The sequence below is a fragment of the Meles meles genome, chromosome 4, assembly GCF_922984935.1.
Source record: "Meles meles chromosome 4, mMelMel3.1 paternal haplotype, whole genome shotgun sequence".
Classification (NCBI taxonomy): Eukaryota; Metazoa; Chordata; class Mammalia; order Carnivora; family Mustelidae; genus Meles; species Meles meles.
In genome coordinates this window covers 60,006,567-60,021,453 of record NC_060069.1, presented here as the reverse complement: position 1 = coordinate 60,021,453, position 14,887 = coordinate 60,006,567, and the positions used below count along the sequence as shown (strand labels likewise).

General features: G+C 36.5%; 1 protein-coding gene across 1 annotated transcript in view; it reads left to right on the top strand.

Annotated features, from left to right (window-relative positions):
• The first annotated feature begins 487 nt into the window (after positions 1-487).
• Positions 488-14,887, top strand: part of KCNMB2 (potassium calcium-activated channel subfamily M regulatory beta subunit 2) — a 32,968-nt gene continuing 18,568 nt past the window's right edge. The window contains exon 1 of the mRNA XM_046003221.1: positions 488-558. Coding sequence (XP_045859177.1) covers positions 503-558 — 56 coding nt within the window. The 5' untranslated portion in view covers positions 488-502. The remainder of the gene's footprint in view (positions 559-14,887) is intronic.

Sequence of the window (14,887 nt, the reverse complement as noted above, 5' to 3'; positions counted from 1 at the left end):
ACATCTGAACCAAAATTTTGGAAAAATACAGCGTACCACAGTGTGAAACCCTTCCAAAACTGGATTTGTGGGGAAGGAATACGATGATAAATGTCAGTAAGAAAGCCATGTCCCCTCACTGTGGTGACTCTCAACCCTAGCCATGCATCTGGAACACTGAAAAGAAATCTTAAAAGTAAATAAAAATTTAAAAAGAAGAAGAAGAAAGAAAGAAACAATGAGGAACCTTTTGAAAATTGAATGCACATTCCTGAGGAAGGGACTGGGCTTCCATGTTTTTAAAGGATTCCCAGTTGAATTTAATGCACACCCAGGGTTGAACAACAGAAACCTGGCCTGATTTAAGAGTCAATCCACTGAAGCTATTGGTTGCTGTTGATACAAAGTTCCCAAACTTAAGGTAATGTGTTTAACTTCAGTGTATTCCCCTTCTAGGTCTTTCCGCCATTCCTCCAGGACTTCCACCATAAGGAAAGAAGCCCCTGGACCAACATCCTCTAAGATGTTTATATGGACCAGTGGCCGGAGCTCTTCATCTTACAGACATGATGAGAAAAGGTAAATCACAGGGATTTGGGTGGCTTTTCAGAATCATTTAACCTGACTACACAGACAGCATGCCAGTATGAAAGCCTGAGGCAACGGAGCTTTATGTTTTACAAGTGCTAATGTGGGGTGGGCTGTACACTGAGGGAGTAGGCTTTTGGACACTTTGGCCTTCCTCAGAACCTAGCACACTCTGTGCAGTTTTGCAAAGGCTGCTCCTGGTCAGAAATGCCCTTCACCCATGCACATCCACACCCACTCATCACTTGACTAGCTCCAGCTCTGCTTTCAAATATCCATTCCATCACAGCCTCCCACCATTGTCTTGACCAGCACAGACTTTGTGGTTTACTCTCCATTGAATTTCCAGCACCACCACTGTACCCACACACAGTAAATGCTCAGTAAATACTGAACCAAATGATGAAAATTGCATTTCAAGGACATATAGCAGGGAAGGAAACCCAAAATTATGCAAAGATGAAAAGAAGATGGACAAGTCCGTGGAGCCCTCAAAGTCCTTAGAAGAATAGCTTGAGGTAAGGGAGGAATGGAAGAATGAGAAGAAAGGTTGAAAGGCAAAGGCCAATGTTCATAAAAGACAAAATGATGATTACACAGTCCCGCCCCCCAACCTGGGTTTAGGGAATAAATGCATTCATAAAATTCTCTGGCCATTTTTAAACATTCATTTTCTCTCCAGTTGTTTCCTTCTGCTTCTCTCTTTTCTCATTGTCCTTATACTCTTACTTGCATTTGGTGAAGGTTAAAACACCACTGTCTATACCAGCACATTGCAACTTAAGCAAGGCTCCCCTGCCTGCAGATCAGATGGAAACCAGGCTTGATAAATGGTGCTGGACTCAGGAAGGACCTGAGGGAGGTTTACCAGTTTTCAGAACTGGTACTTTTATTTTTCCTTTTAAAGTCCATATTACCCTACAGAGGAAGCCCTTTGAAAATTTCTGAAAGCAAAATTATTCCCCGCAATAACAATGTATTATAGCAAAAAGCTTAGAAGCGACTTTAGTATTCATAATAGAAACTCTGTTAAATAAATCATGAAATGTAATATATCACTTAACACTTAAAAATGCTTTGACATAATACTAAATGAAAAATCAAGTTGAAAAATTATGTACAAACTATGATTGCAGCCACATATATATATACACACACATATATGTGTGTGTGTGTGTGTATGTATGTGTATGTGTGTGTGTGTATACATATATATAAAGCCTGGAAGGAAAAACATGCTTATCACTTCTTCATTTTCCAAATTCTTTGTAAATGTGTTATACTATCTTAATTATGGGAAAAATAATGATATGGTATTTTAGTAAAATTACAGCCCAGAAGGCAACTAGCATTCAAACAAAGTCTTAATGCTCATCACAACACAAGAAGATCAACTGAAAATTCCCTATCTTTGCTCATCCCAAGTTTTCCACATGGTTTTTCTCAATGCTTAATCAAGTTATTTTTCATTTGCTTTCAAGACAAGTAAGTGGATTCTCTTTCAGCAAGATCTTACTATAAGACTAAAACTTGGTATTGTCATTTGAAAATTCCATATTTTGCATGTAATCTCATTTCCCAAGTAAAAGAAAAAAACTCACCGATAGTGATGATGAAAAATGGCAGAAATTTTGTTGCCTATAGCAATATTGTGACTTTCAATGGTTAGCCTGTCTGAGGTTTTGAAGGCTTCATCAGAACTGATGAAGTGTGATTTATTTCACCTTCTATTTATTCTCACTGAATAATTTAATTAAGTATATTAAGTATTTAATTAAGTATATAAAGTAATTTATATTAATATTAAAGTATATAAAGTAAATTAAGTATTTAATTTAATTAAGTATATAAATAAGTAAACAGCCAATGAATACAGCAACTGAATCTGCTACCAAGCCAGTTCCTTAGTTTGATGGTTCATCCATCCGTCTGTACCTCTCCCTTGACCACACCTTCATCTTCACTGCCTAATTCATAGACTCTTGTAGGACAGGACTCAGATTTTGAAAGTGATTAAGATGCTCTTAGTAGCAGTAATCATGGTGATAATGAAGGTGATGATGCCTGATAATGAGTCTAGATAATTAAGGTCCTCAAGTTAATTATTTGGAAATAAATTGACTAGGTTCTCTGGCAGCACTGCTCAGAACTGCTAGTAATTATTCCACCTTCACTGGCCTCTGTGTATCTGACTTTTCCAGCTGTGTTCCAACAGCAATCGCAGAGACCAGGCAGCCAAAAATCCCCAGCTCCCCTCCACACCACCTCTTCTTGAGACCACAATCAAACTTGTCAAGATATTGTCTTCCCTGGGATTTCTCAAAAGATAGAATATCAGGAAGTAGCTTACATACAGGCAGAGGAAACCTGTGGAAGGTAAAGTCCACCAGAAATTCTGAAACCAAATGTCTGATGGCTCAAGGGATGTTGAAATCAATTTTGCATTTTTTTCATCCGTTGAATTCAACAGCAGTACTTGTTCTGATCATCTTCTATATTTATGCACAAAACACTGATTTCTATCCTTATCCTCCATTCCACAAACGAGCAGTATGAAAGAATACTTTTTCATCTCTGAACAAACTTGTAAGGCGAGCTTAGTTTAATCCCTAAATTGCAGGCGGCAAAATAAAATAACATCAACAGTAACTAATTCAGAATTTAAAGAGGAGAGAATTTATCAGCTAAGGACATTACAGCTGAGTTTTTATCAAATATTCTTTGGATGGTTTCTATTAATAGTGACCTGGTATAAAGGAATTTTTATCATGTTAACACACAAAGGATGATGATACAATAAGCATCTGAGCACCTTCATTAAAGCTAAAAAAAAAAAAAATCAGAATTTTTTAAGCCCTTGAGGACACTTCCCTAACAGCACCATTTTCCCTGTCCCAGCCCCTATCCAGAGATAACCACCTTCCTGAATTTTCTGTTTATCATTCTCTTGCTTTTTCTTCATGCGTTTATCACATTGGAATCTTCAAGCAATATATTGTTTATTTCTGAATGTTTGGAGAGTTTATACAAATGGAATCATGGCTTATGGATTATTCTGCTCCTGACTTTTTTCACCAAACATTATGTTTCTATCCTCTATCAGTGCTGCTGTGAGTAGCTATAGCTCCTTTTCTCTGCTGCATAGTATGCAATTATATAAATACAGTACCATTTACTCATCCAGGGTATTGCTGATAGACATGTGCATCATTTCTAGTTCTTTTTGGACCAGCAATACTGCTAGAATCCCTCTTGCCCGAATCTCCTTGCATACTTTGTACAAATATTTCTTAGGATATGTACCTAATTTAGAAATACTTGATTCAAAAGTCTGCACGGCTTCCACTCTACCAGGTAATGCCATTGCTTCCCAAAGCAGCCTTTAATGTGATTTCATAGTTCTACAACCTCACCTAGGGTTTTCAGATTTTTAATTTTCATTCATTGAGGGGGCACTGTGCTTTCAACTCCCTTTTCTCAGATGAGGAGAAGTGAGTTGGGTAAATCAGAGTAGGAGACAAACCATGAGAGACTATGGACTCTGGGAAACAAACTGAGGGTTTCAAAGAGGAGGTGGATGGGGGGTTGGGTGAGCCTGGTGGTGGGTGTTGTGGAGGGCTCATATTGCGTGGAGCACTGGGTGTGGTGCATAAACAATGAATTTTGGAACACTGAAAAAAAATTTAATTTAATTTAATTTTTTTAAAAAGGCAGCCTATTTCCCTTCTTTTCTGTGAAGTGCCTGTTCAGATATGTAGTCAATTTTTCTACTGGATATTTTTGGCTTTTTCTTACTGATTTGTAGGAATTCTTTGTAAAAATTTATATTTATATTAACCCTTTGTCTGTTTATTGTACACAAATAGCTTCTCCAGTTTGATACTTGCTTTCACTTTCTTTATGATGCCTTTTCATAAACATATGTTCTTATTTTAATGTGTTCTAAGTTAGCAATTTTTGAACATTTTGAAATCACTTCCTACTCCAAGTTCATAGTCCCTTTAACATTTTGTAGGTTTGCCTTTCACAATTAGATCTTTAATCATGTGAAGTTGACTTTTAAGTTTTGTGAAGTGGGCATCCAATTCTTTTTTCCTCTGTGGGTAACCAGTTGGCCCAGCACCTTTTATTAGAAGAGATATCCTTTCCCCAATCATCTCAAAAGCACATATGTGTTATATATGAGATTTCCACATATACATGGGTATGCTTCTGAATATCCACTTTGTTTCACTGGTCAGATTTGCCTACCTCAGACAGACACCACACTTGAGTTTACAAACTTTATCATTGTGATAACCTTGCCACCCAATAGGACAAGTCACCCACCTGGTCATTTGTATTCAGGAGTGTATTTGCTATCCTTAGATATTTGTACTTCCATATAAATCTTAGAGCCAGCTTGTCAAGTTATACCTACTCTGCTTGAAATTGTTATTGAATTTCTTGAAATTTTACTGGAATTTTATGAAATTTGTTAATCATCTTATGGGAAATTTGCATCTTTATGTATCAGGTCTTTCTCTGAATATAATTAATCTCTACATTGATGTATCTTCCCCAATGTCTCCCAATAAAGTTTTATAATTTCTCTAAAAAGAATTTGTACATATTTCATTAGATTTATTCCTAAGTACTCCAAGTACCAATTTTTTAATATTCAAATTATATTTTCTACTTTTACAGGCACATGGAAAGGGAAATGATATATCAACTTTCATTTCAACTATGCTAATTTTCTGATTAATTTTAACAATTTATCTATATTCTTTTGTATTTTCTTCATAGTCATATCATTAGTGAATAATATATTTTTATTTCTTTTTTATCAATAAATAAACCATTTATTTTTCTTGCCATATTATGCTATGCCATATATTAAATAAAACAGATAATAGTGTAACATCTTTGCTTCATTCCTGTTCATAAAGTGGGTCCTTTAAACATTTCACCATTAAGTATCAGGTTTACTATAGGTATTTCCCCTATATTATTCATCACATTAAGAATGTTCCTATCTATTTTATTTATTTATTTATTTATTTATTTATTTATTTATTTATTTATTTTTTATTTGACAGAGAGAGATCACAAGTAGGCAGAGAGTCAGGCAGAAAGAGAGAGGGAAGCAGTCTCCCTGCTGAGCAGAAAGCCCAATGCGGGGCTTGATCCCAGGACCCTGAGAGCATGACCTGAGCTGAAGGCGGAGGCTTAACCCACTGAGCCACCCAGGCGCCCCTCTTATCTATTTTTAATTCACTAAGAGTTTTCATCAAGAATGGATGTTAAGTAAATGACATGGAGGACATTGGGAGATGGAGAGGAGAGGAAGTTGAGGGAAATTGGAAGGGGAGGCGAACCATAAGAGACTATGGACTCTGAAAAACAACCTGAGGATTTTGAAGGGGCGGGGGTCGGAGGTTGGGGAACCAGGTGATGGGTAATAGGGAGGGCACGTATTGCATGGAGCACTGCGTGTTGTGCAAAAACAATGAATACTGCTATGCTGAAAAAAATAAATTAATTAATTAAATTTAAAAAAAAAGAATGGATGTTAAGTATTATCAAATATGTTTCTCTTCATATCATGGTAACGCTTTAATATATTTATATAATATATAACATTAATAGATACTCAAATGATGACCAACATTATATTTCTGGGATAGCCCCAAATTGACCATGATGTGTTTTCACTTTTATGTATTGCTAGATTTAGTAAGCCAACTTGTTTTTTAAATTTTTGCATTTATGTTTATGAATGAAATTGGTCCATAATTCTCCTTTTTGTGTTGTCTGATTTGCTTTTAGGATCAAAATTTGCTAACCTCATAAATAGGTTGGATAGCGTTCCAACTTTTTCTATACTCCAGAATGATTTGTATAATATGGGTAGAACTCACTTATAAAATATCAGAACCTGGTATTTCCATTATAAGGATATTTTAAATTTATTATTCTATTTTTAATATTTTTAGAACTATTTAGATTTTCTACTTATTTCTGAATCAGTTTCAGTAAGTTATATATTTGTAAGAATTTGCTCTATATTTCAATAAATTATGTATTTCAGAGTTTTCAAATGTCTTGATATAAAGTTGCTTTAAATACCTTCCATTATTTTTCTAATCCATGCTGTATATATTTGTTTTTTTAATTATTAATATCTGTTTGGCCCTTCTCTTTTATATTCTTGATCAGTCTTGTCAGAGATTTTTTTCATTAGTTCTTTCAAAAAATTAATTTTGAGTTCATTGTTGCTTTAATATAACTCATCTATTATTTATTATTTCCCTCTTATATTTTCTTTTAATACATTCTCTGAATCTTTTTATAACTCCCTAAGTTAGATGTCTAGAATATTAACTTTTAGGCCTCTTTATTTTCTAATATAAGCATTTAATATTATGCATGTCTAACTAGGTACTGCTTTAGTCACCTCCCATTGGTCACTCTATAGTGTTTTTATTATCATTTAGCCCTAAATAGATCCTAATTTATCATATTTTAGTCTATGACCCTTGAGTTCTTTGGAACTTGATTTTTATTGCCATATATAGAGCTATTCTAGTAATTTTTTGTTACTTATTTTTATAACATTATTGCACTAGAGCCAAATAATGTGGTCAATATAAAGGCAATACTTCTCAAAGGTGCTTTAGGTTATAAGGATACCCTAACTTACCTAATGATTCACACAATTTTCCCTTTCCATCTATATTTTTCACTGAGGACTTCAAATACGCTAAGAGATCAGGTAAAAAATAAATAAGAATTAAAAATTAAGTTATCACTGGGAAATTGCATGATTTGATAAGTTGAAGGCAGAACTGAAAACAAATAACTCTTTGTTTTGTTTCCATAATTTTGCTTTCATCTTTTGTCTATTATTCATAAAATAATCTTATAAGACTTCCTGGGAAGTCCTGTCAATTAGTAAGTTCACAATAACGTTAGATTCATGGACAAAACATATCATATTAATTACTATATTAAATGTGACTGTCATTTGTTCCCAAACTCAAAGCATATTTCCCCTAATGGAATGTATACTTTAAAAGATTGGAAACAGAATAATAATTTAATTAATCAAAATGGACTGCATAAAAATACATCTCCTAGCTCAAGGGAAAAACACAAAACCTGGAACTAAATAGAAAAGGATACACATATGAAGAAGCCATCTCAAAAACATGGAAGGGTTTGGTGGACAAAAGGCAGAACAATGGCTGTTTTAATCAATGCCACTCCCAGCTCTGCCATGTGAGATAGCTAGTTTAGTGTTCCTGAAGCAGAAATATATAGCAACTCTGCTCATTTCAGTTCAACTGTCACTCAGCAATCCACTGCCCCACACACTTACCCCCATAGGATCTAACAGAAGACTCTTTTCCTTGAAGTCTGGAAATGAAAGCTCACAGTGCGTGGAAAGCTTGAAGTTTTTCTGGAAAGAATATTACATTTGTTGGTGGTAGAGTCCAATGGGCACTGATAGGAAAAAAAGCCAGGAGCCTGTTCTAGCCATGGGTCTCTGATTTAGTTTCAATCAGCCATTTAGCCTCCTTATGCTGGCTACCTCACAAACTAGGCATGTTGTAACCATTTCTAGCCTCATAAAAGGAACATAGTCTGTGACCCTAATAAATACAAGAGAATGGAGAGACTACAATGATGAATATGGTCTGGCTTTAACTCCTAAGCAGCTCAGTATTCATTAGACCAAAAGAACAGAAATATAAATATTCGGTATATTAAGTATCATGTATGAGTTTCTGAAGCATCTCCCCCAAGTAACTTCAGATATACAGAATTCTTTACTTTTATTCATATCATCCCTACTTCTCTTTTCCACACCCACCAGGCCTTCTCACCCCTCTCACAGCTCTGGACCTATCTTCCTGCCCTCTCTGTGTTCTAGCACTTTTGTTGTCTTTTGTTTCTCTGGTGAAAGAATCTTATCAAAACCCACAGTGTTACTTATTCTGGACACAAATGGTGCTTAGATCTAAATTTTCATCTCCTCTGCCACTCCTTTTTTTCCACTCCTCTTATGGAACACCCGAAACACCCTCTACCTCCAGACATAAACTTTTTAAACCACCAGCCACATTAATATGAGTGATCTTTCTAAAATACAAATGTAATTATATCATTTCATTCCTTAAATTCTTTTAATGGTTCTTCTAACTTAGAAGACACACAAGATCCTTTTATCTCTGGCCCCCTGCATATCTGACCAGCTTGCCGCCAGCCTCCCCCACCCACCAGATCCTAGAATCCAACCAAACTCAACTACTCCTAATCTCTTACATTCTGCCTGGATACTCTTCTCTTTCTCAATTGTTTGCTCATCAAAACCTCACTTTAGTCTATTATAGGACCTTTAATCAGTCTATTATAGGACCTTTAATCATTACTGCTGAAATCAAGTTAAAGCCTTCCTTCACTGGCACACTTCTACACCACTGTCCTGATTATAAAGCATAGCCCTGGGGCAGTTTACTACCACTCATCTACTGAATGCCCAGTTCAAGGAATAACCAACACAGTGATAGACAATTTGCCTGAAGCCACTCTACCAAAAAATCAAATAAAAAAATAAAAATAGAAATTGCCCATCAATTATTTCCATGAATTTCTCAAACTTAGCTATGTGCCAGAAATTCAATAAGATCATTGTAACCCTACATAGTTCTATGGGTTAGCAGGTTGACAAATTGTGCATTATGCATAGTTCAACTTCAACTTTCTCCCAGCAGAGAGTCCCACCATTCCTACCCAGATCCCTCCTGTTACAATAGCAGAAACAGAGCAGAAACAAATTAAACATTTTGTAAGATGATGTTACAAGGACAAAAAAACAAACAAACAAAAAAAAAACTGTTTCAAATGAAACTTCACAGAATCTTCAAAAAACTCTTAAAATTCTTGCCCAAAATTAATTACCAGTACCTTATGAATTATTCAAACAAACAAACTGTGGTTAATTGATAAAGTTGACAAATCTATCAAATTAGTCAGTATGAAATTTGCCATAAGAATCTTTTTGTTTGTTTGTTTGTTTATTTTCAGGGTAACAGTGTTCCTTGGTTTTGCACCACATCCAGTGCTCCATGCAGTACGTGCCCTCCCTATTACCCACCACCTGGTTCCTCAACCACCCCCCCCCGCCCCGCCCCTTCAAAACCTTCTGGTTGTTTTTCAGAGTCCATAGTCTCTCATGGTTCATCTCCCCTTCCAGTTTCCCTCAACTCCCTCTCCTCTCCATATCCCCATGTCCTCCGTGTTCTTTGTTATGCTCCACAAATAAGTGAGACCTTATGATACTTGACTCTCTCTGCTTGACTTATTTCGCTCAGCATTATCTCTTCCAGTCCCGTCCATGTTGCTACAAAAGTTGGGTATTCATCCTTTCTGATGGAGGCATAATACTCCATCGTGTATATGAACCACATCTTCCTTATCCATTCATCCGTTGAAGGGCATCTTGGTTCTTTCCACAGTTTGGCGACCATGGCCATTGCTGCAATAAACATTGGAGTACAGATGGCTCTTCTTTTCACTCCATCTGTATCTTTGGGGTAAATACCCAGCAGTGCAATTGCAGGGTCATAGGGAAGCTCTATTCTTAATTTCTTGAAGAATCTCCACAGTGTTCTCCAAAGTTTGCCATAAGAATCTTAATGATGTTAAAATATTAGGAAAACAGCAAATGACTCTAAGTTTTGAAAAAAAAAAAATCAGTATAAACTGAGATTCTCCCAAATGAAACACTAAATTGTTGTTATATCTATTATCTATATCTAGCTATATCTATTTTATTATATCTATTCACACACATAGTTAAGAAAGATATATCTATGAATGTATTCATAAGAATATATTTATAAAGAGACTCAGTCTCCCTAAAAAGCTTAGCTTTGGAAAAAAAAAATCGAAAAGATGTTACAATGCTGCTAAAAAGAGTATATTCATGAGAAAAATTTATTTTTTTTATTTTTTTTTCCATTTTATTTATTTTTTCAGCGTAACAGTATTCATTCTTTTTGCACAACACCCAGTGCTCCATGCAAAACGTGCCCTCCCCATTACCCACCACCTGTTCCCCCAGCCTCCCACCCCTGACCCTTCAAAACCCTCAGGTTGCCCCAACCTCCCACCCCTGACCCTTCAAAACCCTCAGGTTGTTTTTCAGAGTCCATAGTCTTTTATGGTTCGCCTCGCCTCCCCAATTTTGAATGTGGTCTTACAACACGCATAAAAAGGTATTCATATTCATTTACCATACTTAAGACAATACTCCTTAAAATAAGTCTTTGTTAAGTGTGTAAATGTAATAAAGTAGGCAAACTATTCATTTAGCAAAATGATCCTTCAGCAAATTGGTTCTTGGTGAATTAGCTATTTAGTAACTAATCCTTTGGCAAATCGCCGCAGAACATTGACTTGCTTTCCCTTTTCTACTCTCAAATTAGTTGCATTGGTTTCTCACAAGGCCCCCTCAGGATGTCTCAGTCATTTGTATCCCCAGAACTCAGCACTAAGTGTTTCATCTTATGAGGACTTTAAAATATTGAAAAATAAACAAATGAATTAATAAATAACATTTACCCTGCCTTAACTGAATATTTTTTTTTCCCCAGCAGGCTAATGACCAGGGGAATCTTGAATTAGTAACCTTTACCCTGCCTTAACCTGAGTATTTTTTTGCCAGCAGGTTAATGACCAGGGAACCTTAATTTAAATAGGGAAGACTAAGGAGAAAAATCTTACACACTTTACTGTTTGTTATCACATAATCTTATAAATAATTTGTTTATGAACTATAGGCTGAGTCCTAATATAAAACTTTAAGAAGTTACGCAAGGGGTGCATGGGTGGCTCAGTGGGTTAAGCCTCTGCTTTCAGCTCAGGTCATGGTCTTGGGGTCCTGGGATCAAGCCCCGCACCAGGCTCTCTGCTCAGCAGGGAGCCTGCTTCCCCCACTCTCTCTCTGCCTACTTGTGATCTCTGTCTGTCAAATAAATGAATAAATCTTAAAAAAAAAAAAAGAAGAAGAAGTTATCCAAATATGGAGTTCAAAATAAAATTATATTGTGCCAACTATTGCTTGGGAAAAAAAGCTTTATTGGAAAATTGAAAATCATTTTCTATGCAAGATATTTTGTTATACTTGGATTTGCCTTGTAGATTTATTATCAGAACTTTGTTTTACTTGGATTTGGCTTATATATTTATTAGTAACTCCCATTCACCAAAAAGATGTGGACAGAATGCTCCCTGTACATGTAATAAAGACTGTACATATCTACTATTTGTTGCTGTCACCATCTATAAATGTTGACTTATATCTAACATATTGATTCATAGTTCACCATGAAGCCAAGACTGCCTCAACAGAGCTCAAACATACTGCTTTTCTGGAACATACCAAGGCTAGATCTGCATCAAACTTATAAATCCAAATTCATGCTCTATACCTACTGTTGGACATCCCTCTTATTCAAAACTGAACTTATAGCCATATCCCAAACTTTTCCTCCTGAGACCTCTACTTCATTGAACCATTCTGGCCTTCATTCCCTTATGTTCCTCCCTACCCCCTCTCAGGTAGATTTATAGAGAATAAATGCAAAGAACCAAGGGAGATGAAATACAAGCTCTGTTAACAGTGGCACAGTAACTCCCAAAGTACAAGCTTTCCTAGTACAAAGCCTGAAATATAGCACTGAAGACAGCTTGGCATGAAAGGGCCCAGCTGACTAGCCACTTAGTCTCAGGCTGTGAACACCGCCTTCTCCAATTGGGGCTTACTACCTGAAGAAAGGAAGGCCAAGGCATACCCGGCCTGAACAAAGACAAGCCCAAAAGGATTTTTTAAAAATTGTGCCATACATGAACAATGATATTCAAACTCACCCAAAAGATAGACCTGGCCCCTTGACGGTCAGGTTCTGGACCATTTCACCAATCAAATTAGTCACTCCTCTACCTGAGCTCAGGACACTATGCTTGTGAGGGAGAGAAGCTATAAAGGCACCAAAGGCCTCTCCCTTCTTAACCAGAGTAGGAAATGTCCCCTCTTGGAAACCCTGAAAGAGTAAGGATGTGAGAATCCCGATTTTAACACTTTCTACCATTTCTGAAGTGATCCAAGCCAAGTGCTTGGGCATAAAGCTCAACTACATCCCTCTGACTTCCTCATCATCCTCTCCATTCTATCAATCACCAAACCCTAAAGTTTTATCTCCACTTATTTCTCCATACATCCCTTTCTCTCCATCTATCCTACCTCAATCCTACATCCAGGCCTCATCATCCTCTGTCAGCACTACAGTAAAAATTTCCTAGTTCTTTCTGATCTGTCTTGTTCCATTTCTCATCTAATCTCCACACTGCAGCCAGAGTGATCATTCTGAAACTCAGTTCTGATTATGTCACTGACAGCTTTCCTTTTAACTACAGGATAAAGGCCAAGCTCTTTAGAATGACTTACAAACCCTTCATGAATGACTTACAAAACCTTCCAAACTCATCTGCCCATTTCCCTGGCCCCATACTCATCCCCATAATGCAAAAATGTTTGTAGTTTCTGATTGCCACCATACAGTTGCAAATCTTCATCGCTTCATTCATGTGATTCCTTCTGTCTGAAATACCCTTGAGTCTCCTTCTCATTTGGTTAACTCTGATTTAATCTTGAAGATTCTGGTTAAGGCATTACCTCCAGGAAGCTTTCCCTAACTCTAATGCCTTATTGCTTCCTGTCCGGCTCTCTCAGGCTACAGGAAAAATCACTCCTCTTTGTACTCACTCTGTGAATTGCTCCATCATTAAATTCACTACCCTATGTTGATACTTATTTTCATGTGTGTCTTGGGCAAGGACCCAGTAATTAAAGGCTATCAGCCCTCAAGATAAGTTTGTGGACTTAAACTGAGCTCTTTGTTCTCCCATATCATTCATTCCTTAATTTATCTATTAATTCAATAATAATTTATTGATGAATTTCATGGGTACGGCCCGCCCCGCTCATCCACTTTCTTTTTGCTGAGTAGTATCCTGATCTCCTAGATACCTTTTTTCCTGTGTGAAAACCAATCATTCTCCTTCTTCTCTACAAATTTCAGAGCATATGAAGAACATTTGTTAACCATTTTCAAATTGTGATTTTTTTAATTGCTCATTTGAATCTTTTTTATATGCTTCTAGTCCTGGTGACATAACTGACTGATTACACTGCATCTTTCATGGGTATGGACTGACACAAGTGATGTGTAGTGACAGCCTAATCCTCTGGAACTGTGAGACTGCTGCTTTCCTTTGCTGGCTTCCATCTGCAGGAAATGCAAATCTCAGAGGCAGCCATCACAATTAAATACATTTTGATAAATAACAGCCTAGAAACATCACATTACAACAGCTCTTTGAAGTCACTCAAAGACTGAGCCTATCTCTTCCTGCCTACTACTGGCTTTAGCAGCTAATGGGTACAGATTTTTTTTAGTTCAAGTTAATAAGGAGTCAAGTTAAAAAGGGTTTGATATAAATCTTACATTTTCCAAAGGAAATCTCAAGAAACAAATAGAAAAACTTAGAGGGTGGGTGGTGGCCAATCTATGGAAGTCAAAAGCGAGCAGAGCAGCTAGTCAGAGGAATTGGGCTTGGCAGCTGGAGAATAATGGAAGATATGGGCTGTCAGGACTTCTGGCACTGAGGATAATGAGCAGCAGGGAGTGAAAAGGAGGAGTTATGAAGAACACAACCACAGAAATATGGCTTCTATTTCGCGATGATTCTTCTGCTACAATGGGTCCACTCTTCAAGGAAACAGTAGATTTGTATACACTACCTCATGAAGAGAACTTTAAATAATAATAAGCTAATTGGTTAATTTTACACTCTAATAATTAGATTAATAAATACCTTAAAGCCTTCTGGAAATCTATTAAGTCCATATATTTTCTCACACTTCTACAGGGAATCAAAATATCTAACAACCAACCCAGAATGAACTAGCCAACCAGAATGACATGCAAACCACAAGTATCAAGAAGGCCATCTCGGAGCACAGAGCTGAACAGAAGCCCTGAATATACACACAATTGTACAAATAACAGGCTTCTCTACCTTCCCCTGAAACTTCCATTCTGGATTTTACTCTGGTTTCTTTTCCAAGCATAAAGAATGACTAGTGATAAAAATTTAAAAGAAAATCTGAAGTTATTCTTTGTGTATATTGGCTTCTTGCCTAAAGCTTAAAAAAGGGTGTAAGAGATTCTTCCTCCATTTTCACCTTTCTAATTGTCTTCCTCTCTAT